The sequence below is a fragment of the Callospermophilus lateralis genome, chromosome 3 (genome assembly GCF_048772815.1).
Source record: "Callospermophilus lateralis isolate mCalLat2 chromosome 3, mCalLat2.hap1, whole genome shotgun sequence".
NCBI lineage: Eukaryota > Metazoa > Chordata > Mammalia > Rodentia > Sciuridae > Callospermophilus > Callospermophilus lateralis.
Genome location: NC_135307.1, coordinates 195,231,191 through 195,256,295, shown reverse-complemented (window position 1 = coordinate 195,256,295; position 25,105 = coordinate 195,231,191). Strand labels below are relative to the sequence as shown.

Sequence of the window (25,105 nt, the reverse complement as noted above, 5' to 3'; positions counted from 1 at the left end):
AGGTCCCTCCTCCCTGTAGACACTGGTCACTGAGTTAAAGACCAAGAGGGACCAAGGCAGGCTTCAGAAGAGAAAACCTCTGCGTTGTGCAGAATCCACTTTGGGGGGGGAGGTGGTGCACAGAATGGAAGGCTCTTGGAGATGGAAGGAGATGAGAAAGAGAGGAAGTCAGTTGTCGGGGTGAGCTTGCACATAGTGGGGAGCCAGTGAAGGTTCCTGAGGAGGCAATGAAGTGGTCAGCTCTGCAGCCTCTGGGCTCAAGAAGACAAGGCTCCCTCCTGAAGTGTTCAAGAAATAGGACAGTGAGGTGGTGTGGCAGAGCAGTGGCACGTAGGCTTTGGAAGCAGGAGGACACAAGTTTGGGACTCAAGTTTGAGGCGTGTAACTTCTCAGCTATGTGTCCTTGGGCAGGTTACTTTACTTCTCTGAGCCTTATCTTCTCATCCACAAAGAGGACTAAACAACGGATCTTCCTGGAGTGGTGAGAATCAGATGAGATGATGCACAATGGTGTTTTATAAAACACTTGCTTGGAATTTGGGGATTTCTTTAGAAATTATTTCAAGGATGTCTATAAATAAAGAGCACAAGGTCTTTATAAATTCCTTCCCAGATGTCACGCCCTCAATTTACACCTTTTCTCTGACATTTGTGGGTGAGCAATCCCCAGCACCACAAAAAAATAAAGAGCCCTCCCAGCAGGGCTTTCCCTCTGGCCGGCCCAACTGCTCCTCCTGTGTGCAGCAGTGGCTGCTGTGGCACCTGGAACTTCCGCTGTCCATCTCAGGGTTGAGAGGCTGCAGAGGCCACAGGTGACAAAACTCACTGCACTGGTCAGACCCCCATCTAGTTACCTGCGCCCCATCCCCCGGCGCCAGCTGCACTGGTGCAGCCCAAGTGGCCACTTAGCACCTTGGCCAAGGCTTGGAGTTGCCAAGTCTGCGTCCCAGCGCCAGCACTGACCACTGTGGCCCCGGGTAAGCCACAGACCCTTGAATGACATGCACAGCGAGGATGTGGGATTCTTCCTTCCCAGAGGTCCCAAGCACATGAAATGAGGTGACTGATGAGGAAAATTTCTCCTGGGGCCAGAGTTGTGGTGAGTACCAAGAGAAGGGCCCTGTAGCTTTTGCTGTGATCACCATCACGCTGTGGCCACTGTGGTTATTAGGTTATTAATAAGCATTTGGGCTTGTATGGAGGCACTTAAAAAATAGCGGCATATCTTCCCCAGTTCCACACACAAAACCCTGGGAAGAAAAATGTCGGTTCAATGGCACTTAAAGACCTGGGGCTGGCTCAATGCACCACACGTCTGAGCCCCTGTAGAACGGGAACAACAAGAGAGCCTGCTACTTACTGGGTCTGAGTGACAGGGACTAGGGGTACCCCATCCATCTGCATGGCCCCAAGCTGGCTGTGGGTGGGTAGAGGCTCAGGGAGGCAGCTGCAGGGGCTCCTGGGGCTAGAACCAAACCCAAAGCTGGTTCCAGAGGCCACTGTGGACACTAGCCAGCAGGGACAGGGTGAGAGGCCGGGCTAGTCAAGACAAAGAGAGGGCTGTAGCCTGGGCGGCGAGGTTCAGGCAGGGGCACAGTGAACCCTGGCTGACAAGCAGTGTCAGTAGATGTGGGCATCCTGTGGGGTAAAGTCACAGCCCAGGAGGAGGAGGTCAGGCTGAATTGGGACCTCCTCTGGGGTCCTGAAGCTCCATGAAATGAGACCCCATGGCCGCAGGTGAACACCCGCTCTGGATGGGGGAACAGGTGAGTTCCTGTCCCTGTACCACTCTGCATATTCAGGACAGCCACACAGCTGAGTGTCCATGGCTTGGGTCTGGGGAGCAAGGAGTGCCCAGAGGACCAGGGAGAAACAGCTGGGAGCAGAAGAGGCCAAGGACCCGAGCGGAGGGGATAGTAGCACCCAGTGGCCCGCGGGATTCCCCGGCACTCCCCTCTCCTACTTCAGAGATCCGCCGCCCATGTGCAGCTGCTGCTGGGGAAGCCGCGGGCTATTTCTGACTCTATCGGCACTGGGAAAGCCCAAGTGTGGCAGCTGATTGCAATGCCATGCAGGGTGGGCATGAACCAAGGAAGAAATGCCAAGGACAGAGCAGCATCCACCCACGCGCACACAGGAGAGGGTGGCAGGGAGGCCGCAGGGTTGACCGGGCAGGGGAACCAGGACTCAAACAGGAGTCACAGGTGTCTAGTACCACGTGGGCGCCACAGGGCATCCAGGTGCTGCCGTGTGGCTGTCACCATGGGGCCTCAGGGGCTGGGGGACAGGATGCCAGCCCCACGGGGGCTTTCTGGATCCATCTGCCTTCCCACTTGCCTCCTGTGGTGGTCACCTACACACCTGACCTGCACTGTTAACCAAATAGGACAGGGAACAGTGTGGGGGGAGGGGAGGAGGAGGGGAGAGGGGGGGGGAGAGGGGGAAGGAGGGAGAGGAGGGGGGAGGAGGGAGAGGAGCGGGAGGAGGGGGAAGGAGGGAGAGGGGGGGAGGAGGGGGAGGAGGGAGGAAGGAAGGGAAAAGGAGGGGGGAGAGGAGGAGGGGAGGAGGGGTGAAGGGGAGAGGGGAGGAGGGGAGAAGGGAGGAGGGGAGAGGGGGAAGGAGGGAGAGGAGGGGAGGAGGGGGATGGAGGGAGAGGAGGGGGAGGAGGGGGAAGGAGGGGGAGGAGGGAGGAAGGAAGGGAAAAGGAGGGGGGAGAGGAGGAGGGGAGGAGGGGTGAAGGGGAGAGGGGAGGAGGGGAGAAGGGGGGAGGGGGAGCTGGGAGGGGGGAAGGGGGGAGGAGGGGCAGGCTGCACCCACACAACAAAGCCCCCAGTCAGGGGCTGGGTGCACAGAGCCGTTCTGCAGGAAGGCGAGGTAGCTGTGCCTCCTTCCTCAGTCCCTAGGAGGGAGGCATCAGATTTGCATTCTCTCTGCATCAGCACTGAGGGCCACCACATTGGCACAACCTTTGAACTAAAGTCCCAGCTTTGCCTCTGGTCAGTGGGCTGATCTGGGCCACTGCCCCCCCCACATGCCCCTACAAACCAATAGGGTGGGGACCAGGACATTAAGCACAGCTGGAGCTGGCACACAAACAGGTGGCACCATGATGTCACTGCTATTGTCCTCCAGTGTGCAGTGCCCAGGCTCCTCTCTTCCGCCTCAGGAAACGCCAAAGCCTCCAACCTGCCCCAGCAGCACTGCAGTCCAGGGGAAGAAGGGCTCCTCCATCGGACTCACACCCTCCTCCCCCAGATGCCCACTCCCCCATCAGATGCCGCCCCTGCCAGGCACGTGCCAGGGAGAAGCAGCCCACAGAGTCCACACAAATGGGCCTCCTGCACAGGCTTCCTGAGCTGGGCAGCAGCTCCCCTGCTCGCACCACCTGCCCTGGAGCCCGGGAGAGGGTCTGCTGAGTGCTGCCTTCTCCTCTGGGCTGCCCCGGGAGCAGTCCCCCTGAGTGGACCCTGGGGGCCGCTCCTGACATGGGGGAAGGGAGCAGCAGGTTGCAAAGGGCTCAGGGACCAAGGAAATAGAGACAGCACACATGGGTGACAGGGTGTCCTTCTCCCTTTCTTGTATAAAGTCCCTTGGGATGTCATTTTTAATGCATGTTTTAAACAAAAAGGTATACCACAAATAGGCTGCTGCTGCCCGAGGCCTGTCTGCCTTGTCCACTGGCCGCGGGCTCCTTGACCCCTCAAGCCTCAGGTTTCAATTCTGTATGTATTTCAGTGAAATTGACATTGAAATAGGTTGGAAATCATAATCTAGAGCATATATGTTATTATATAATAATTACTATAATGTTATATAATTACATATTATATACTACATATAAGTTTTGAAAGGTGTTTTATTAATACATTATATTACTATTATATAACCATATTATATGCTAAATTTTTATAGGTTTTATGTTAACATTACTACATTATACTATATCACTATTATTGTTATGTACTATATTTAATTTATTATAATTATACTGCTTTACATGCTATGCTTTTATAGGTATTCTATTAATAATACATTATAACTATGTTACTGTTAGGTATTAATATTATATGCTATATTGAAGATTTTTTGGGTAGCATATTAACATTAGTAACATTATAATAATGCTATTATATAGTTATATGCTGTAATTTTTACATGTGTCCCACATTTGGGGGGATGGGAAGATCGGGTGCCCACAGGAAGGAGAGTCAGATCAAGATCAGGCTGCCCACCGCAGAGTCCAGCATGTCCAGAACGTGCCTCAGGCCCTGGCCTGTGAGTGCAGGGCTGGGTCCAGGCCACCCCCAGCATGGCCTGGGAATCGCAGCCCCTCAGGCTGTCAGCGCGGGCCTCCACCAGCCGGGAACTGGAGGCTGCCTCCACTGCCTTTGCAGAGATGCCTCAGTAAGTCTTGGCCTTCCCTAAGCCCAATTTTGCAGTTTGGAGGTGAGAAGCCCCACTTGCCCCAAAAGGTGGTCATGCACACCAAGCTGGTCCCTGGACTTAGTGTCTGGTGACTGCTCCCGCTGGGCTGGCCACTGTCGTTTAGGACTCTAACCTTTCCTGAGTGAATGAGGGAAAACTGCCTCCCCAGACGACCCTAGGGAGAGTGGCTGACACACAGGGCCTCTCCTCCCAACAGCTTGGTCAGCCTATCCGCCAGGGCTCAGTGAGACCCGGAGTCCAGGACCCAAGAGTTGTGCAAAAGAGGAGGGGCCATGATGTGGGCCAGACTGGTCAATAGCAGGTGGAGCAGCTCTGAGAGGGTGACCTGGGGCTGTCACTCTTGGGGCCTGCACATCCACCCCCAGGACGAGCTCTGGGGCTCTGCAAGCCAGGCCTCCCTGGCCTGCACTGCTGCAGAGCTCATGCGAGGAGGAAGCCGGGCACAGCCACCGCCTGGCACCTCTCTCCCCAGGTCACACAGGTCACAAGGCTTCCACATGGCCTGTGGACCCCGATTCTGAGACTTGTCACTGACCACCACTTACCTGCCAGGTGGGAAACTGAGTCAGGGACATGCCAGATTTCAGCCCCCTCCTCCCGAGTGCACACCTCACCACACTGCCTTCACCAATTCCTCAGTGACTCTGGAGGGGACGAGTGGTGGGCACATTATAGACCAGGGAAACCAAGACGCAGAGAAACCGGTTACCCTGGGTCACGTGCACACAGGGAGGAGAGCGGAGCTGAGATCTTCCCATCTCAGGGCCGAGTGCCAGCCTACCAAGAAGCCCAGCTTCTCAGCACCTCTGATGCTGGTGCCCACTGACAAGCTGAGCCCCTTTGCTAGAACAACAAGAACCAGGACAACCAGAGTGCCAGAACACAGCTATGGCAAGGACACCTTCAACAAATGGTCCTGGGGAACTGGCCACAGGTGGGAGGAGGAGGAGACCCCCGGCTCACCTCACGCTCAAGTCAAAATTGACTGAAGCACTAAATGTGAAACCCCAAACCGTAAAACAACTACGAGAAAACATGCTATAACATGGATCCGGACAAAGATTTTTTGGGGCAAGAATGTGAGAGCAGAGGCAGAAGACTGGAGTCCCATCCAGCTACAAAGCTCCACACGGCAAAAGCCATCAGCGCAGAGACTACCTGCAGCAGGCAAATATTTGCATGCTTCCTGTCCACAAAAGGATTAATATCCAGCACATAAGGAACCCCAAAGCCTTCATGCTGTATGTGAGCGCAGCCAGTGTGGCAAATAGTACGGAGTTTCCTCCAAAAATTAAAAGCAGAACTACCACAGGACCCAGCAGTGCCACTGCGGGTAAGCCTAAGGCAAGTGAAATCAGTGTATCCAATTGGCCCCTGCGCCCCACGTTTACTACGGCACAACTCTCAACTGGCAAGACAGGGAACCTGCCAGCGCACCCAGCAGCGAGCAAACCGATAGAGAATGTGGTGCCCACACGGGAACATCCTTCAGCCAGAAAAACAAAGAAATCCTGTCACTTGTGGCCACAGAAAGGGACCTGGAGCTCATCGTGCTAAGTGAAAAGCCAGACTTGGAAAGACAAACACCGCGTGGTCCCACGTACCTGGAAGCCAACTGTCAGACACCTGAACTCACGGAGCCACATGGAAGGTGGTCACAGGGCAAGCAAGGCTGCTTAATGGGTTCAAAGTCACGGCCAGACAGGAGGAACGTAGTGGGGGGTCTGATTCAGATGGGGTCAATATATGTACTGCACGTTCCTCATCACGGAGAAATGACAAGTGTTTGCAGTGATGGACAAGCCAGGTCTCCCAAGTTGATCGTACACAAAACACCTCACTGGACCCATAACAAAGTACAGTGACCGCTCATCAGTAAGGCAAGTGTCCCAGGGAATGCATTCGAATTTGCAAAAGGAAACCGTCAGGGATGTTGGCATTCAATATTGTTGAGTTATTGATAGCAAGCACACTTTGCTGATGTAAGTAAGAATAAAAGTAATGCTCCTGGACGTGGAAAGGAGCCAGGAGCACTAGTACTCTGACACTAGGCGTGGCGTTCCGTGCACACCCAAGCTCTTCCAGATGGCTGCTCTTCCTGCAGAGCACATTGAGTCTGACAGCTGGCCTCAGATTGGGGCCCTGGCACTCCACCGCTGACCCTGCAGGAACCATGGGCTTCTCTGGACTTCACCCTCCCTCTTCACGGCAGGGTCAGCCCCTCAAGGTGTCTGGGAGACACCCCAGCGCTCCCCAGGCGGAGCGCTGCTTTGTGCAAGCACTCGGGGTAGCTCTCTGCAGCACAGCACCGTCCCTGCCACATCCCGCTCCTGCCCTGTTCTTCCTACCCATCTGGGCCCTGTACCCCCGACTCACCGTGACTCCCCCAGGTCACTGTGTTGGCAACTCTTTCCCACCATGCAGCCTGGCTTCCCAGAGCCCCGGCCACCTTCTGCATCTCCACGATGGCCTGCCTGCACACCCAGGGAACAGCCCACAGCACCCGAGTCTGGGGTTCTTTGGGCATTCCCGTCTCCTTCTGGACCGCAGCTTCCTGAGGGTAGGCCCCAGGCCTGCCCCAGCCCCCTCATCTAGAAAGGACTTTGGCAACTAGGTAGTGACAGAGGCCAAGAGTGCATCTTGACCTCGGCCACTCCTGAACGTCAGTCCTGGCCCTACCAGGTGGGCCCCGGGGCGTGGACAACTTACTCCTTCTGATCTTCAGTTCTCTCTTGGAGTGGGCTCATCTCAGGATTGTTACGAGGATCTTAAAGAAACAACTATAAGCACCCACCGGGCAGCAGCAGACCCTTGGTGACAGTTTATGGATTGTCCTGGACACGTGGCACTCAGGTGGCTGCTCCTTCACACAGGTAGGCCACAGCAGCAGTCAGCCACACACAGGCAACTCCAAGAACAGGAGGGACAAAGCTCTCCCAGGGCTGCAGTTCCAGCCCCATGGCTGACTCTGGACACAGCCCAGCAGCCAGCCTGTCCCAGGGACTGCAGGTCCTCCCCATAGCCAGAGCTCCCAGCAGAGGTCCTGCCAAGGTGGACTCCAGGTCCAGAGTCAGCTCCATGTCAAGCGGGGAATGAAGAGAGGTTCCTTCCAAACAGGGCAGGTGCCTTCCAGAGACAGGCACAGCTGGAAAACAGACGCTCCCCCACCCCTCGGGGTGCCGCTGCTATTGTGGGGGGGCTCCTTCCTGGGAGCACCACACCTGCCCACAGCCAGCCTCAGCCACAAGCAACCGGGACTGCCCAGCACTGCAGCCTCCACCAACTCCACTGGGGCCCCGGGCAGGACCACAGGTGCACGCTGGCCCTCTACCCCCAGGTCAGCAGATCCTGACCATCCCTGTGCTGACGTGAGAGGAGGCAGGTGCCGAGCAGCGGACCAGGCGTCCCAGAGCACCGGGGACATAGACCCCAGCCCTTCCCTCCACAGCCTGCCCCAGCCTCCTACGCTCGCTCAGCGCCCAACCCTGTCTCAGGCTGGTTCTGGCTACCCTCAGCCTCCTGGGCAACCTCTCAGTTCTACTTGGTCTAACACCCCAGGGACCTGCAAGGCCCCCAGGTTCTACCTGTGTCCTTGGGGTCCAGGCCACCAGTATCTCACCTGGGGAGCTGCGGCACCTGTGAGGGTCCATGGCCTCCACACTGCAGGCAGACCTTCCTAAAACCCCAGGGTGCACCGCAGCTCTGGTTCCCACTGTCCTCAGGACACTGGCCAAGACGCCCAGGGAGGCCTGCGAGCCCACACCCTGCCCTCCAGCCTCACTTCCTGCTCCGTGCCCCACTGTGTGAACAGTGCCCAGTGTTGGCCCAGCACCAGGCCCTCAGCAGAGACGCCTTCTGCAGCTCAGGGTCCCAGCCCCCACACCCTCCCCACAGCACAGGCTCTGCCACAGCCCCTTACCCCAGCCCACCCCACAGGAAATTCTAAGACACCAAGATATGCTCTGTGACACAGTGGAAGTCAAGAAGTTAGCCCCACAGCACGCAGACGTGACCACATAGGGTGACGGGGTGAACACTCCACAGCTCACCTCACATCACCAGGCCACGCCAGCTGCACACAGGGCCCAGAGGTGTCAAGCCAGCCACACACACGTCCCAGAGATGCTGTCCCAGAGCAGCTCTTCCTGAAATGGGGACGGTTGTGGTAATGTCCTGGACAAACAGGGCATGCTCCTGTCTCCATGCTCTGCCCTCCAGGAGTGCGCCCTCTGCAGGGCACTCTGTGGACACCTGGTGCACCCATACAGAAGTGCCCGCACATGGCCTTGGGACTGACAGACTTGGGCCTGTGTGAGTGTCTGAGGGACATCTGGAGGCACTGGAGTGGGCACTTCCCTGCTTAGGAAATGTCCCTCGGCTGCCTAGCCTCCTGGGACCACCGCAAAATACAAGAGAAGTCCCAGTCACTGTGACAATTTGTGAAGCCACCCATGTGTCTAAGAAACCCTGGGTGATGGCTGGCTACACCAAGAGTCCCCAGACTCTCATCCTTCACTTGCTGGTCATGGCTGGTCCCTTTCTGCACCTCCGGGCAGCAGTGACAATGGCCCCTCTGGAGCCTTATGCCAAGGCTTGGAGGGGAGGTGCAGGTGCACCCCGAGTGCTACGTGGTTTCCACACAGCTCCTGCTTCCCTTCTGCCAGCCAGGCACAGTGGCCCTCTCTGGGCAAAGAGGAGCGACTACAGGCTTTCTGCCCATGCTCAGTGAACTTCCTGGGCACCAGGAACACCTGCATCCAGGAGGGGTCTTACCAGATGTCTCCAGGACTCAGGTGAGTGTGAGGACATTCTTGGCACTCAACCTATCAGTTCCAGCTGGCCGTCACCTGCTCCCAAGCCTCTCTCAATGGTTCCCAGGACCTCCAGGAGACTCTGGCCATCTCACCCTGATTATTCCCCCTTCCACTCCGCTTCCAGGTGCCAACAACCAAGGAATGGTTCAGTCTGCAGAGGAACAGGTCCTGAAGGGCACTGGAGTCACCCCCTGCTGGGGGTCCAAGGGCACAGGCAGCACCTGGAGATGGAGTGTAAGGCAGGGGGCAGCTCTGGAGGAGGACCCGGACACTGACCCTCAGGATCCAGCACACACCGGCCTGCGGAGAGGCAGTCTCTCTCCTGCCCACAGTCAAGGCCGCTAGGAACTGGGAGCCCAGAGCTCATCATCTCCCTTCGCTGCCGTGGCCGCACTCTCTGCCAAGTGCCCCGCCGCGGCTTCTGCTCAGGACACCTCTTGGGAACGGCGAGCTCTGTCTCCTTTACCTTCTGCTGGAAAATCCCTCAGACACCCCCACGGGTGACCCCAGAGCCCAAGGAGATAAACATGTCTGCACACCTTGGGAAGCCATGTCCTCCCTCTGAGGCCTGTCCGTGTGCTGGGAGGGACTGCTCTTCCCTGTCTGAAGGCTCTGCAGCAACCGGAGCCTTCTGCAACTGGGGACGCGCCCAGAACCCACAGCCAGGCCAGGCTAGGGCAGCTCTGCCATGGAGGTGGGCGAGCTCTGTCCCCAGCCTGCTCCCGACACTGAGGGAGATAGATGGTGGCCTCCCCATCACCTCCTGCTTTACCCACCCAGAAGCCCTCGGCTCCTGATGCCAGCCCTGAAACCCCAGATCATTAAGGAAGTCCTGCCGGCAGGAGCCCTGCAGGCTCCCAGGACAAGGAGAATTAGACTCGAGCCCCTTGTCTTCCTTGGATTGTGTTTAGAAGGAAGCCCAGAGCCACGGTTCCCGGGAGCAGGCCAGGCGTCTCACCTGCACACAGGAAGCCTGTGGGTCAATGGAAACAGCCACCGCTCCCTCTCCATTGTAAACGTGATGTGAAGCCAGAGAGGGGACGCCAAAGGGCCCCACGCCAAAGGTGAAAGGAGACACAGGTACAAACAGAACACCAGGATGGTGCCCTGACCTCTGACCCCCGCCACCCAGGACTGCGGTGGACAGGCTCAAACCACGGACAGCCCCTGCCTGTTCTCCAGGCTCCTTTGTGAGCTCCTTTGTGAGGGGGTGGGGTGAGGCCTCATCACCGGGGGCTGGCCTGGGCCCACAGGGGTGAGTCAGGAGCACCCAGTGGACAGTGTGGAGGCCCTCACTGCCAGCCCCATGGCCCCTCTGGCCTCCCTCCATTCCCCTCTGCCTTAGCCTGATGTTGAACCTTCACAGCAGCAACCGAAACCGGGTGGCGGTAGAGGCCCTTGCCTCTGGGCTCCCAGTGACCCTCCCCCCCTCCCCCACCAGGGAAGCCCACACCTTTCAGCCACCAGAACCATGCTCCCCTCTCTGACGCCCACCCACCTAACTCCTGTGGCACTAGTCCCCAGGAGGGGCTTCGGCAGCTCGTTCCTGGTCTGACTTTGCACCAATTCTGTCATTCGCTGCAATGTGCTTACTCATCTATGAGCCCGTCTGGCCGTCTCTGCACCCTAGCGCCTACCACCTGCACATCCCATGAACCCCGAATTTCTGACCCTAAAGTGTGCTCCCAGGAGAGGTCTGAGGGCACGTGAAGTCCTAGGATGAGTCCTCTGCTTCTGCCTCTCGAACATCTGTCCTCTACCTTAAAACACCACTCCAGTCACACACCCAGGCATTAACCAAGGGCAGAGGGTACAATCAGAACCATCTCAGGACGGCGTGACACTGCTGCAGGACCAAGGGGGGACCCGCCTGCACAGCGCCCAGGCCTCACCGTGCCCAGTGCAGAGCTTCAGGGCTGCCGGGGCCAGTGGGTGAGGACTCAGCTAGACAAGGGGGCACACGTCAGCCTCCCCTTAACACACTTCCACCCTAAAGAGCATCAGGCAGCCTCATAGAACTTCAGATCTCAGTGGGAGTGTGGTGGGGGACAGCAGCCGCGGGGTAGGGGTGGAGGCCAGGGGCAGAGGATGGTGGCTGTGGGGTAGGAATGGCAGCCATGAGATGATGGCCATGGGTGAGGATTCGGGCTGTGGTGGGGACGAGGTTGGGACACTCCAGCCACACATTCTCCCCCAGAACATGGTGTTCCCCCTCAGACCTGAACGAAGCAGCCTGTTTCAGATGCAGAACAAAACGTCCCGAGGGAAGGCGGAAGATGAGTTAAGGACGGCATCAACATGCCCAGTGCCAACCCTGAAGGGTGCCAGGGAGCTGTAATCGGCCTCTCACACGCAGCCTCAGAACACAGGGCTCCCCGTGGGAGCAGTAACGAAGGCTGCCCAGCGCCGGGTCTCCAGGCACAGTCCCAGCACCACAGAACAGGCCCCCAGCAGCAAGCACAGCGAGGCTCCTGGCCACTAGCTGCTGGCATCCGTGCCCTCCCACCCCTGCGTAGTCTCTCCTCCTCATGAGGCCTGCTGGTGGCCTTGTGCCCTGTGCAAATGACAATCAACCCAGGAGTGTGCCCGGCCACAGCCATGACCACAGCACTCCAGCCCTGGCCCCTCCTCTGGGAACGTGCTCATGGGACTCGTCATATGTGCTCACCTAGAACCTCTGCAGGGCCACCACCTTCCCCACTTCACACACCAGGAGGGAGGTCCTGGGCTGGTGGCACTGCTACACAGGGGCATGACAGAGAGGGCAGGGTGGCGTTCAAGCCCATCGGCCCTCCCTTCTCCAAGCCCTGCTGGGCTGCCCGCCTCCTGGTGTGTTCACCAAGGAGCTGCCTCTCCCTCCCTGTACCGGGCAGTGTGGTCTTCCCCTCCCGACACAGTCTGAAGTCTCCCCGACCCGAGCCCTGTGTGTGCCCCGGAAGACCCACAGTGAAGCCAGACCAACCGAAGACTCTTCAAACCCCTGGGATAGATGAGGCCACACGACACCTTCCTGCCCAGGGCCTGACCACGCTGTACCCTGGGACCCTTGAGCCTGTGGCCCCTGGCTGAGGCTTGGTCTCAGCTGTAAAATGGAGATGATAGAAGTTCCAAACTGGGGTCCAGGGAGGGTGACTTAACAGGGTAAGAGAGACAGCTGACAGCTCATGGCCGCTCTCCCATGGTGGGCTCCCCAGGAGATGTGGCAGACAGGAAGCAGGTGGCACCAGTGTGTGGTTTCCAGGACACACCTGCGGTGTGAGGCCAAGCTGCAGGTCCCCAACACTCTGTCCCTTTACCAACACAGTCTTGAAGGTGAGCTAAATGCCCACCAGAAAATAGGCTCACCCCACAAAGGTGGCCCCAACTGTGCTGTGGTCCCCAGACTAAGCATGCAGGGTGTTTGTGGGTGGGGGTGGCAACAGTGACCACCTCATCCAGGAGAGGCCCGAGCAGTGAGACTCAAGATACGAAGGGTCTGGAAATGAAAAATTAAAACAAATGAAAACACCAGGCGCCTCCGGGGAGTGGAGGATGGCCAGTTGCCACGGCAACCAGAGGCTGAGTTATTCAGCAGGAGATGGTGGGAGATCTCTGAAGGGAGGCAAAGACAAAGGGCCCAATTAGTCCACCCTGCAGACACACACAGAGCTCCTGGGGAGCCACACAGGACCTCGGGGGTCCTTTCTCCACTGCTGTTTCCTGTGTCTATTTGGTTGGTTTCCAATTCTTAAACATGGGACAAATGTCCACTGGGCTGCTGGGTTCTAATCTGAGGTTTAAAACTGGTTAGGGGTTCAATGAGTAATTGGGTAAATCTAGTCCCAGGGTCTATGGTTTTGGCACTTCTCAAATAAGAGGCTGTCACGGTTTGATCTGCAGTGTCCCCCAAGGGCTCACGTGTTGAAGGTTTGGTCTACGGTGCGGCCTGGACCACAGGTGGCACTCTAGGGAAAGGGTTGGATCATGAGGTCTCCGACTCCTCAGTGGATTCCACCACATGAGGCGTTAATACGTCCATAACTCCATGGGCCACCGGGAGGTGGGACATATTTGGAGGAAGCAGTTCCCTGGGACCGTCGGTCAAGGGTTCATCTTCTCCCCAGTCCCAACCTCTGCTCTGCAGCGCCCAGGAGCTGGGCAGCTTTGCTCCACCGCCCTCTGCTCCAAGATGTTTCTGCCTAAAAGGCAGATGGCCAGGACTGAGCCTCGGAAAGCACGAGCCAAATAAACCCTTCCACTCTGAAGAATTCTTGTGAGGCATTGGTCACAGCGATGCAAAGGACCTTGCAGGTGATCCCAGGCAGCCCCGCTCTCCCAGTGTCCCTGTGCATCCATGGCTAGGGCGGGCTCCCGCTTCCCTTGTCCCCAGCACCTCACGGCGACTATGGTAGTACTTTTGGACCACATGTGCTGTCATCATTATGTGTCATCATTTATGTGTATTTTTTGTTTAAGTCCAGTCAGTCCCTTAATATTTCAGTTTGAAAGAGAACTTTTTCAAATAGACAAGCCCTTTCCAGGTCACAGTTCGAAGGCAAGGGTGGGCAAAGACCTGCAGGCGGGGCGCTTTTCGCACAAGGCCAAGTGATAGGAGCGTCAGCACGCCTCGTCCCACGACCACTACCTGACTGTAAACAGCTCTCCTGCCACCTGGCCACGCCTGGTCTTTCACACAGCGACGCTGGCCACAGTGACTCCATGGCTGAGTCAAGGAGGTGCAACACAGTGTGGCCACAAAGCTGAAAGTGGTCACTACCTGGCCCTTCACGGTGAAAGTCCATCAGCTCCTGAAGTACAGGATCTGGCAACCTTAACGACCAAACCATCTGCACACCCAGAAAAAGCATTCAGTAATGAAAACAGTTTCTGACTACAGCTCAACTCACCATGTCTCAGCTTCAAGGTTCTGCTGTCCCTGGGAGTGAGCCATGCTCACACCAGGCAGCAAGGCAGCCCTGGTCAGCTGCGTCCACCAGGTGCACAGGGGAACCACCCACCTGACCAGTGCCGTCGGCGAGCTGCCTGTCTGCAGGCCTGGGGTACTGACGCATTTCCATCTCACGCTGTTGTGGCCCCAGTGACCCCAGTGTAGGTCAAGGGACCTCTGCAAGCCACACACAGGGAGGAGGACCCTGCACCTGAGGAACTGGGGCCCAATGAGCAGTGCAGCCCGCTGACCATGAGCTGCTGGGATGACTTGAGAACTTCAGGCCAAGTCCAGGAGGAGGAGGAGGAGCATGAGGAAAATATGTCCCAGCTCACGAGGGGCCAGAGAGATGGAGAGCCAAAGCCCGGGCCCCCAGTCCCACCACTGCAGGGCAGAAAGGAACCCCAAGGCGGCTGCAGTCCCTGGGCATTCTGGGGAGGGAAGCAGTGCAGCAGCTTCCAACGGCCTGGTGACACCATGTCCCTCCCCACCCCATGTCACGGTGGGCTGGACAACCTCACTCCCAGCAGGCTAATGAGAGTGGAGCATTCACCAAGGACACCCAAGTCCTGCACCATCGAACTTTCAAAGCTCCTTGACCCGGAGCCATGGCCACCTCAGATTCCTTGACCTAGATCTGGGCCCCAGGCCATCACAGCCCCAGAGCTTAGGGCAGGGGCAGCAGAGGGGCTGGAGGTGGGCTCCAGGTCTCTAGGGCTGCAGCAGCAGCGGCCACCAGGGTTTACTAGGCACGGCAGCACTCAGGGGAGCACAGTGGGTTCTCAGGATCTCCCACGAGCTCTCAGGGGCTTTGAGAGAGCCAGCACGCACCTCACAGCCGGGCAGCACTTGCCAACATGTCCTGCTCATCAGGGCAAACCAGGGTCTGTGGCTTCCAGAGCCCACCCTGCCTCAGCCCCTGGCACCTGCAGCAGGCCTGGGCCACACTGAGCAGCCTCCTCTGCAGGGAGCCAGGAGGCTGGCATCACCCCTGCTGCACAGCTGAGAAACCCAGGCCAGAGGCGCATGGGGCACCAGCGCTGAGGGGAGGTCCAGGGAGCAGAGACGGAGTCACCACCTGAGCAGTTCTGATGGCCTGTCTCCCCCTGCAGGGAGCCAACTCTGGGTTGGAAGAGGGAAGGGTGGGCTGGGGGCATCCAGTTGTGTATAGGAGGGGAAGAGGGAGAGGAGGGTGCTGCACACCAGGACTGCAGCGGGAGCTCCCTGGGTGCTTCCTTGGCTCAGAGACACAAGACAACTGGGGCTGCCATCGGGCCCACCTTAAGCCCTCATCTGCTAGAAGAGCCCAGTTTTCCTGTGTTGGGTAATGCCCACTGGGCCACTCTGGGCTGACCTCAGGCAGTAGCCACAGCTGGGATAGAGAGCAAGCTCTGGGTGTCCTGGCCCCAGTGGCTCTGGCACAGGGAAAGCAACCTGGGAGGCAGCCGGCTCTTGAAAGCCACCACATTTCACGGTCCCACCCCTAATTTCTGGCCACTTTGCCTTCCAGAACATTCAGCCACCAGCATGCAGTAGCCCACTGCTCAGCCTCTTAGCTCAGTCATCTCCACCAGGAGTCGGGGCTGGGTGGGGAGGCACAGAAGGTGCTTATTCATGGCTCTGGGCCACAGACTGACCCGGCGAACACACCCTCCTCCAAAATGCACGTGTGTGTGTGTGTGTGTGTGTGTGTGTACATGCGTGTATGTATGCGCAGGTGTGCATATGTGAGTACAGTTTTTCTTGGAAAACTCAGAGGCTCTGGCGATATCAGGCCAGACAACCTCATTCTCATAGGAAACCAGTGGGAGGTGAATGGGAACTGCCCCCACCAGAACCTGTGCAAGGCATGTCCTGGCCAGTCCCTCGCTCACCTCGGCTGGCTGTCCACCACAGGAGTGCTTCCCCTGCAGGGGGCTGGAGGAAACTCTGGGATGGTTTTAGTGCCATGGGAAGGAACAGAGGCCAGAATAACGCTCAGCCTCCTGGGAGGTGCAGGGTAGCCCCCGCAGCAGAGCTAGCCAGCCAGTGCCGAGGTGTGAGGACATGGCACAGACCCCCAGCGCCAAGGGGAGGCAGGATTCAGAGACCTTGAGACTGTGACCAGCCTCCACCCCGTCCGCCCGCTGCCACTTACTTGGAGAGTTTCATTTCAATCTGCTGCCGAATTTCCTGCCTTTCCTCATCCGTCCTCCTGGGGAAAATGTTCCTGTCCTCCAGCTCCTGCTTGCTTGGCCGGTTCCTCAGCTTCACGGCCAGCAGCTCCTTCTTGCATTTCCTGGGCAGGGTTCCTAAGAGACCCATCAGGGACAGGGAGATAAGGGGACAAAGAAAACAGGTCTCAGAGGAGTGCTGGTGTAACAGGCCTGCAGGAGGAGGGGATCTGGAGGGAGGGGGAGGGAGGGAGCTGGAAGGACCCAGGGTGCCAGCCCAGGGGCCTTCAGGGGAACGGTGGGCAGCTCAGGGGCCTAATGCCACCAGGCCAGTTCACCAGCCCCGACTAGGGCACACGCTCCACAGGTGGGGGAGCATGCATCTAGGTCACAGGGACAGCCCTGGTTGGTACCTGTAGCACCCACGTTTTTTTTTTTTCAAAGATGTCTAAGTTTGGGCTATAAATCACACAGCAACTGCCTCCATGGCAGCCATCGCCCTGTCCCCAGGGTGGCACTGGCCTCCTGCCTGCCTGCTCACCCCCTTCTGACCACATGAGCCTTGCACTCCTAGCAGGTCCCACCTCCAGGGTCCGTAGTCTCCTACCCTCTGCCTACCCCAGCTCCGCAGGGCCCATCCAGGGTTGGCCCCCTTCAGAACAGTGCCATGTGGCTGGAGTCTCAGTCCCCATCACACCGCCTGCCTTTTCCCTTCTTCAACTGACATCTTCTTCTTGGCCAGTTCATCATCTGTCTCCTCCCCTGGGCTCTGGATTCAGCGACAGCCTGCTCTCCCTACATCCTGAAAGGGCCGGGAGGTAGGCCACCATGCGGCGTCACAGCTGGACGAGCCTCTGGCTGGCACAGGTGTGCTGATGGTTTATAAATGACCGACTTATAGAGCCATGAGGGATCTGAAGCAGTCAGGGGTTTTCCAGTTCGTCTCCAAGGTCTTGGGACAAGTCCTTCATGGATGCTGAGGGTCCAATACCCGGCAAGGGGAAGGTGGCCATTTTCCATGAACCACAGTGTGCTGAGCCAGGAAACCACTGAACGCGGTTTAATCATTTTAGCTTTTGATAAAACGAGTCTGTAAGGCTACACCAACGTCTCGGGATTGTCACAAACTTTCCATTGTATTTGTTCTTAATGAGTAGAAGAGCCTTTTGTTGGAGATACCCAGAGGTGAGTGGGGGCCCACCCCCAGGAGCCTCTGTGCAGTGGCCAGCACTACCATCTATTATTCCTCCAGCCTCTGGGGCTATGAGGAGGGCACACAGTAGGGCCACATCCAGACCTTCTGCACCATCTTCATGAGGAACCTGCAGGCCACCAGATGTTCACCAAGAAGTTACCAGATTTTGCTAAAAACTTAAAAGCCATAAAAAGGAGATTTCCAGAAAAATAGCTGCAAGACTTTTGGTGACTCTGACTTTTCTACCCAACCTCCCTGAAGGAGCGCCATGTCTAACCGGGAACAGGAAGGAGCAGCTCAGAAATGAGGCCAGACCTTCTCCCCACTGCACCCTTTCCTCTCCATGTCCTGAGACCTGGAAACCCCACTCCCAGGAGCCGGCCTCCCAAAATAAATGGGGCAAGTGGATAAAAAGCACATAAAAGGACATGGAAGTACATAGAGTAAGAGATTGAACACAACGTGAACGTCCACAAGAGGGCGCCTGCTAGGCCTTGGAACGTCTGCTCCATCTGAGAGTGGTGCTCCATGAGAAGGGAAACCCGCGGTGTGCGGTGTGCGTGTGGCTGAGGGCAAGGAAAGCCAGCGGTCCCCGAGGAAGGCAAACTGTAATAAGCCACAGTACACACGAGGGGCGCCATGTGTATGCGTCCAGTTCTGCAAACTTGCGCTGTTTTATTACAGGTTGGCCTAGGAAAGCCAGGGGTTGATGGTATTACTTACACATTTTGATTTCCTGTGATTTATTTTTGTGAATAAATAGTTTCCTTATGTAATTTCTAAAGAGTATCAGTGATGTCAGTGAAAACAGGGCATGCTCCACATGAAAGCAACAAGAGAACGATGACTTAATAAAAATTATCAGGATCGACATTTTCAAACACAGGGTTGCTCATTCAAGGACACCGACTGCATCTCGGGAAAGCACAGTGCTGGCACCTTCGCCCCAGGTACCGCAGCAGCCCCGAAGCAAGGAAGCCGTCGTGGCCGGGGCCCCGCCTCGCCTTCCACACTCCACACCACCACGAGCTGGACACAGTGTCCAGCCCTGGGCACATCAGCTCCCATTACCCACCCCAGGGAGGCCAAGAACATCACGGAGAATCGCAGATCCCAGCTGCCCGAGATCACCCCATCATGGATGCTATCTCTCGAAGGCTCTTCTCTTATCTCCCAGGGCAGAGCCTGGAGCCCTCTCACTTCATTGCCACATCTCCATTCCCTTTGCTGACTCCCCTTGGACCAGCGTGACCAAGGCAGCAGGAGGGTGTGATTAGCCCTGGCCGAGCTTTGCTTCTATCTAAGGATCTTAAAAGCCAGACCTGGATGAGTTAGACAGCTTCCCCGTAACTCAGCTGCTTCCCAGAATAAAACTCAAGAATATTTATAGGGATAAGAAAGTGTCCAACATCCACAGAACTCAAGCGAGTCACAGTGTGAGACAGTCAAGAATTATCACACCTGCACAGTGGCAGGAAGGAGCTCTGTGACCCTCAGACATGACAAAGACAACGGTGCTAAGGCCATCGCCGTCAGAGCCAGCTGTAGGGAAGTCACTCAGCACAGTGCCAGGAGGAAACACGGGCCACACGCTCAAAGTGCTAGGAGAGGAAACCTGAGGGCTCCTTGCTCGGCAAAATATCTGTCAACATGAAGGCAAAATAAACATCCTTCTGCACATAGAAAGCTCCAAGACTAATCATTTCTCCAAGAAGGGCACTGGGAGAAATGACAAAAGTCAGGGCAGAAGAAACGACACATATGGGAACGTAATCTGAGCGAAGGACAGAGTCACAAACAAGGTGACCACAGTGTCAGCATGTGACGTCTTATCTCATTCTGTAAGAGAACTGCTCATCAATACAGCCCGGGGCTCAGAGTGTCCAGGTCAAGTGGACGACAGCCCCAGGACAGAGGCTGTAGGGGAGAGGGGTGCAGCATGAGGCCACTGGGCAAAGGCCGCGTCCCTGGCTGAAGGGGCTCAGTGATAACAGAGGTGCACACGACAAACACAGCAAACCGCACCAGGACAGCAAAACCCGGTAATGGTTCAAAAGCCAACGGAGGCGGCAAAATGGAATGGCCAAGAGCACCCATGCAGAAGGGGGCGGAGAGAGCAGAGAGGAGTGAGGATCCCATGCAGCAAACAGATTCAGACCAAAGGCATGAAATGTAAGTATTCTGGATGCCCCGATTAAAGGCCAGCAACTTCAGGATGGTAAGCAGGACCAAGCTACCTGGTACCCGCAGAACACACACTTCAGCCATAGACACAAAAGGGAAAGACTCACCATCCACACACTGGTCCAAGTAAGTGGAAATGTGTCGGCAAGTAAGGAAGAGCCCGAGGAAAGGCCACCTTATAGCATTAGGTGACATCCCACGGAGGGCATTAGACCCTCAGAACGGGCGAACCTCCTGAAAGCTTCAAAACGCACATACGAAAACCCATAGAACTGAGAATATGTAAACCCACAGTTAGAGCTGGAGACACCAAAACCCCCATCTAAATCAGCACAGGACAAGAGGACAGAACCTTTGGGGACGGGGAAGAAGACACCATCCACTGCCGGGCTCATCCACGCTCCCGACGCTCCACCAACAGAAGACCACAGGTTCGTCTCAGGGGTGCACACAAGACATAGGCAGACCCTGCTCTGGAACATAAACAAGCCTCAACAAATCTCCAGGGACTCGGGTTCTGTGACTAGAGTGGAATCCAGCTCTTTGGAAAAATACTCAAATATTTGGAAACTAAATTTCAAAATTTCCAAATAATGCATCGTTCCAAGAAGAAATCAAAGAGGAAATAAGAAATTATTCTGAAGCAAATGAACACACAGTGTACTCACATGGTGCCCCAGGGGACATTTACAATACTGAAGGCCTGTATGACAAGTGTCTCAGATCATGACTGCAGCGTCCATCTTCAGAAACTCAAAAAAGAAGAACTGCATGGGTAGAGGCAAGAAGTGAGGATGATCAGAGCAGAAACCAATGAAATCCAGACCAGAAAAGCAACAAGGTCATGGACACCAAGGCCTGGTTCTCTGAGAAGATTGATAGACTGATGACACCCTGGACAGGCTGATCAGGAGGGAGAGGGGTGGCCGGCGCAGGAGCTGGAGCGACATCAGCGGATGCTGTGATACTAAAAAGCTACCAGGAAGTACTCCAAGCCACTTTATGCCAATATGTTTGACCATTCAGATTAGATGAACAAACCGAAAAGATACAGGCTGCCAAAACTCAGTCGGGGAGATCCGTGACCAGCACAGACCTCTGTCTAGTAAACACAGTTTCAGTTCAAAACCTCTTTCTCCCCCTCCCTCCCTCCCTCCCTCCCTTACACACACACACACACACACACACACACACACACACACAGATCCTGGAGCTTCAGAGCGATGAAGTAGCGATTTCTACAGAACACTTAAGAAATAAATAAAACCAATATTTTACAAATAATTCCAAAAAAAAGAAATACTGATCAAAAAAAAAAAAAAAAGAAATACTCCACAGGTCATCCTGGGAAGCCAGAAGTTACTTTGAAAGCCAAACCAGAAAAATATACCATCTCCTAAGGACACTGGCACAAAATTTTAAACCAAAACTTACCAAATCAAGTCCCATAATTTATAAAAATGGCAGTCATTGTGACCAAACGGGTTTTTCACCCAGGAAGGCAAGATGGGTTCACCATTCAGAAAACACTGACAAGTTCAAAAAAGGAAGCCACAGGTTACCTTCCTAGACACAGGAAAAGCATGTGACGAGGTCACCACTACCCTGCAGACAAATGAGAAGACCCACAACAAACAACAATAAAAAGACAAAACCAGAGACGTCCTCAGCCAGGTGAGGCCCTCTGCAAACCACAGGCTACTGATGGGGCTGGGGGAGAACCCCCCACTGAGACCACCTCAGGACAGGGCCTCCTGGGGCAGGGCAGAGAGCAGGAACAGGACACAGCAGGTCTACACAGGAAAAGAGGAAACAAAGTTGTCTTTATTCACCAATATGTGGTCCTTTATGCTGAACAGGGGATCCACAAGAACACTGCCGGAAGAGGTGAGTGAGCTCAGAGAGGGGGCAGGTGCAGTCAGGTGAGAGTCAGCTGTATTCCACATGTCAGCAAGACAATCAACTGGAGTAAAAATGATAGATAAATGCCCCCACACAGGAAATACCCAGCAGTTCCTGACAACAGATGTGAAATTCTTGTGCGTTAAAAACTATGAAGCATTTGCTGAGGAAGTGTTAAATGACTCAAATAAATGTCAGGACATACCAGGTGCCTGTGGCAAAAGACCGAACGTCATTCAGGTGACAGTTCTCCCCCAAATTCATCTATAAATTCAACATAATCCCAATCAAATCCCAACAGGGTGTGGTGTGCCTGTGCGTGTGTGTATAAACTGATAAACTGATTCTAAAATTCATATGGAAGTACAAAGGACATAAATTAGTCAAAACCACTTTTTAAAAAGGCAAAAATGGAGAATTAACGCTACTTGGTTTCAAAACATAGTATAAAGCTACAGTAAGCAAGGCAGGGATGTTGGAGTACAGATAAACAAACTGCTCCACAGAACCAAATAGAAAGGTCCGGAATTGAGTCACACAAGTACCAACAATCAATTTTTGACAAAGGTGCAAAATATTTCAATGAAGAAAGTGTATTTCTATTTCTTTCCAACAAACAGTCTTAGGCAATTGCATATTCCTTTGTGAATGGTAAGCTTTGATTCCTAACTCAGACCCTACACAATAATGAATGCAAATGAATCATAGATGCAAATGCAAAACAAGATACAAAGCTGTGGGAGAGAAGAAAGCCTTCGGGACCTTGGGCTTGGCAAAGATTTCCAAGATACACAACCCACAGCATGAGCCATGGAGGAATGAACGGATAGATTAGACTTCACCATGATAGTAACTCTGCTCCTCAAAGGCCGCAGTATTAAAGAGCAACCCACACACTGGATAGATGTTTGCCAAGCGCGTATCTGATAATGGACTTGTATCCGGAATCTTTTAAAGAAACTCTCAAAACATAAGAAAACAAACAAGCTCATTCTGAAAAAGCGGACAAAATATTTGAATAGACATTTCACCAAAGAAGATCCAGTGGGAAATAAGCGTATGAAGCGATGCTCCTCCTCGTGAATCACTGTGCACACGCGGATAAAACCACTCAAGGTGCCCTCGAGTGAGGGACCTGGAGGAAGGGGACTCCAGGGCACAGCTGCTGAGAAGGCAGAGGCCAGGGCCACCTGGAAAAGGACGTTCAAGGTCTTAAAAAGTTAAACACCTGCCTCAGGATCCAGCCTTTCCACTCCTAGGCAGGGTCCACCTCCGGCCTCCAAGATCCAGGGGCCGACTGTGATGGCTGGGAACCTCCCAGTCTCTGTCCACGGTAACAGGTCCAGGGTAGGACTCAGCCACAGAGGGAAGGGTCAGCTGCGCTGCGACACAGACAGATCTCAGAGCACTTAACAGGAGAGGAAGCCGACAGGGTCACATGTTTATACACATTCTGGAAAGCACAGGCAGGTCCGTGTCATAGAAAGCTCGTACCCTGCAGCCTGGGGACGCAGAAGACGGCATGTAGAAGCTGCAGGGACGATCACAAGGAAGTTGGGGGGACGACAGATAAGCCTCTTAACTGTGGTGATGGCACCTACTAAGTGCTACAGACCTCATTGTGCTGACTTTTGGGTGTGTGCGGTCTTCTAGGGGCCACTCACACCTCAAGAAAGCTGCATAAAACAGGGACCCTCCAAGGAGCAGTAAGATCTTTTTTGAAGTGACCTTCTCACATCCCCTCTGTTCAGCCTTCCTATCCCAGTGAGGGCAGGGGCTGGCCCTCCTGCTGTGATCGAGGACCCATTTTCCCGCCCCCCTCCAGCCCCACATCCCCCCCACCTGCTCTCTGCAGGAGCTCCCTCTCTGTTCCTGGAGCGTGCCCCCACCTGCCTGGTCTTGGTACCTGAGGTTCCCCTTCCTCAGAATTTTTTCTGCACAGCTAGCTGCCTTCCATGTCACCTCCTGGGGTCCCACATCTGATCAGCCTGTGTGGCTGCCTGTCACCGCCCATCAACAAGGATGTGCCTCACTACACACACCCCAGTCTGCATGCACTCTGCCTGCCTGGGACCTGCACTGTCCACGAAACTGGGCTCCAGGACAGGTAAGAACTTCCTTGTCTTGATCTCAGTCTGCACCCAGGCCCCCAGAAGGGCCAGGCAGACAGCAGGTGCTCAGATTAATCAATGTGGACAGGTGGACCCATCCATGCTTCTGAGGACCCTCACCTTCTCCCGATTGTGCTGGACAACACACATCTGGTTCCTTAAGTAAATACCAGTTGATTGTATAGAGAGAACTTAACACCAGTTGATGGTGCAGAGATCTCCATAGCACCTGTCACCTGCAGAGGCCCTCCATGAGCACCTGTCACCTGCAGAGGCCCTCCATGAGCACCTGTCACCTGCAGAGGCCCTCCATGAGCACCTGTCACCTGCTACAGGCCCTCCATGAGCACCTGTCACCTGCAGAGGCCCTCCATGAGCACCTGTCACCTGCAGAGGCCCTCCATGAGCACCTGTCACCTGCTACAGGCCCTCCATGAGCACCTGTCACCTGCTACAGGCCTTCCATGAGCACCTGTCACCTGCTATAGGCCCTCCATGAGCACCTGTCACCTGCAGAGGCCCTTCATGAGCACCTGTCACCTGCAGAGGCCCTTCATGAGCACCTGTCACCTGCAGAGGCCCTCCATGAGCACCTGTCACCTGCAGAGGCCCTCCATGAGCACCTGTCACCTGCTATAGGCCCTCCATGAGCACCTACTAAGTGCTACAGGCCTTCCATGAGCTCCTGTCACCTGCTGTAGGCCCTCCATGAGCACCTGTCACCTGCTATAGGCCCTCCATGAGCACCTACTAAGTGCTACAGGCCTTCCATGAGCACCTGTCACCTGCTGTAGGCCTTCCATGAGCACCTGTCACCTGCTATAGGCCCTCCATGAGCACCTGTCACCTGCAGAGGCCCTCCATGAGCACCTGTCACCTGCTACAGGCCTTCCATAAGCACCTGTCACCTGCTATAGGCCCTCCATGAGCACCTACTAAGTGCTACAGGCCTTCCATGAGCACCTGTCACCTGCTATAGGCCCTCCATGAGCACCTACTAAGTGCTACAGGCCTTCCATGAGCACCTGTCACCTGCTATAGGCCCTCCATGAGCACCTGTCACCTGCTGTAGGCCCTCCATGAGCACCTGTCACCTGCTACAGGCCTTCCATAAGCACCTGTCACCTGCTATAGGCCCTCTATGAGCACCTACTAAGTGCTACAGGCCTTCCATGAGCACCTGTCAGTCACCTGCTACAGGTCTCCATAAGCTCCTGTCACCTGCAGAGGCCCTTCATGAGCACCTGCCTGCTGTCCAGCAGAGAAGAGCACAGGCCGAGCGCACTGGCCATGCTGTTTCCATTCTTCAGGACAGTCCTGGCAGGTCCTGGGAGGTTTCTGCCCTGAGAGCAGCTTCCTGCCCAGCCAGCTGC

The 25,105-nt window shown here is 55.5% G+C and overlaps 1 protein-coding gene across 1 annotated transcript in view; it reads right to left on the bottom strand.

Annotated features, from left to right (window-relative positions):
* Phactr3 (phosphatase and actin regulator 3) overlaps positions 1 to 25,105 on the bottom strand; it is a 172,083-nt gene that overhangs the window by 7,594 nt on the left and 139,384 nt on the right. The window contains exon 8 of the mRNA XM_076849507.2: positions 16,325 to 16,478. Within this exon, the coding sequence (XP_076705622.1) occupies positions 16,325 to 16,478 (154 nt within the window). The remainder of the gene's footprint in view (positions 1 to 16,324; positions 16,479 to 25,105) is intronic.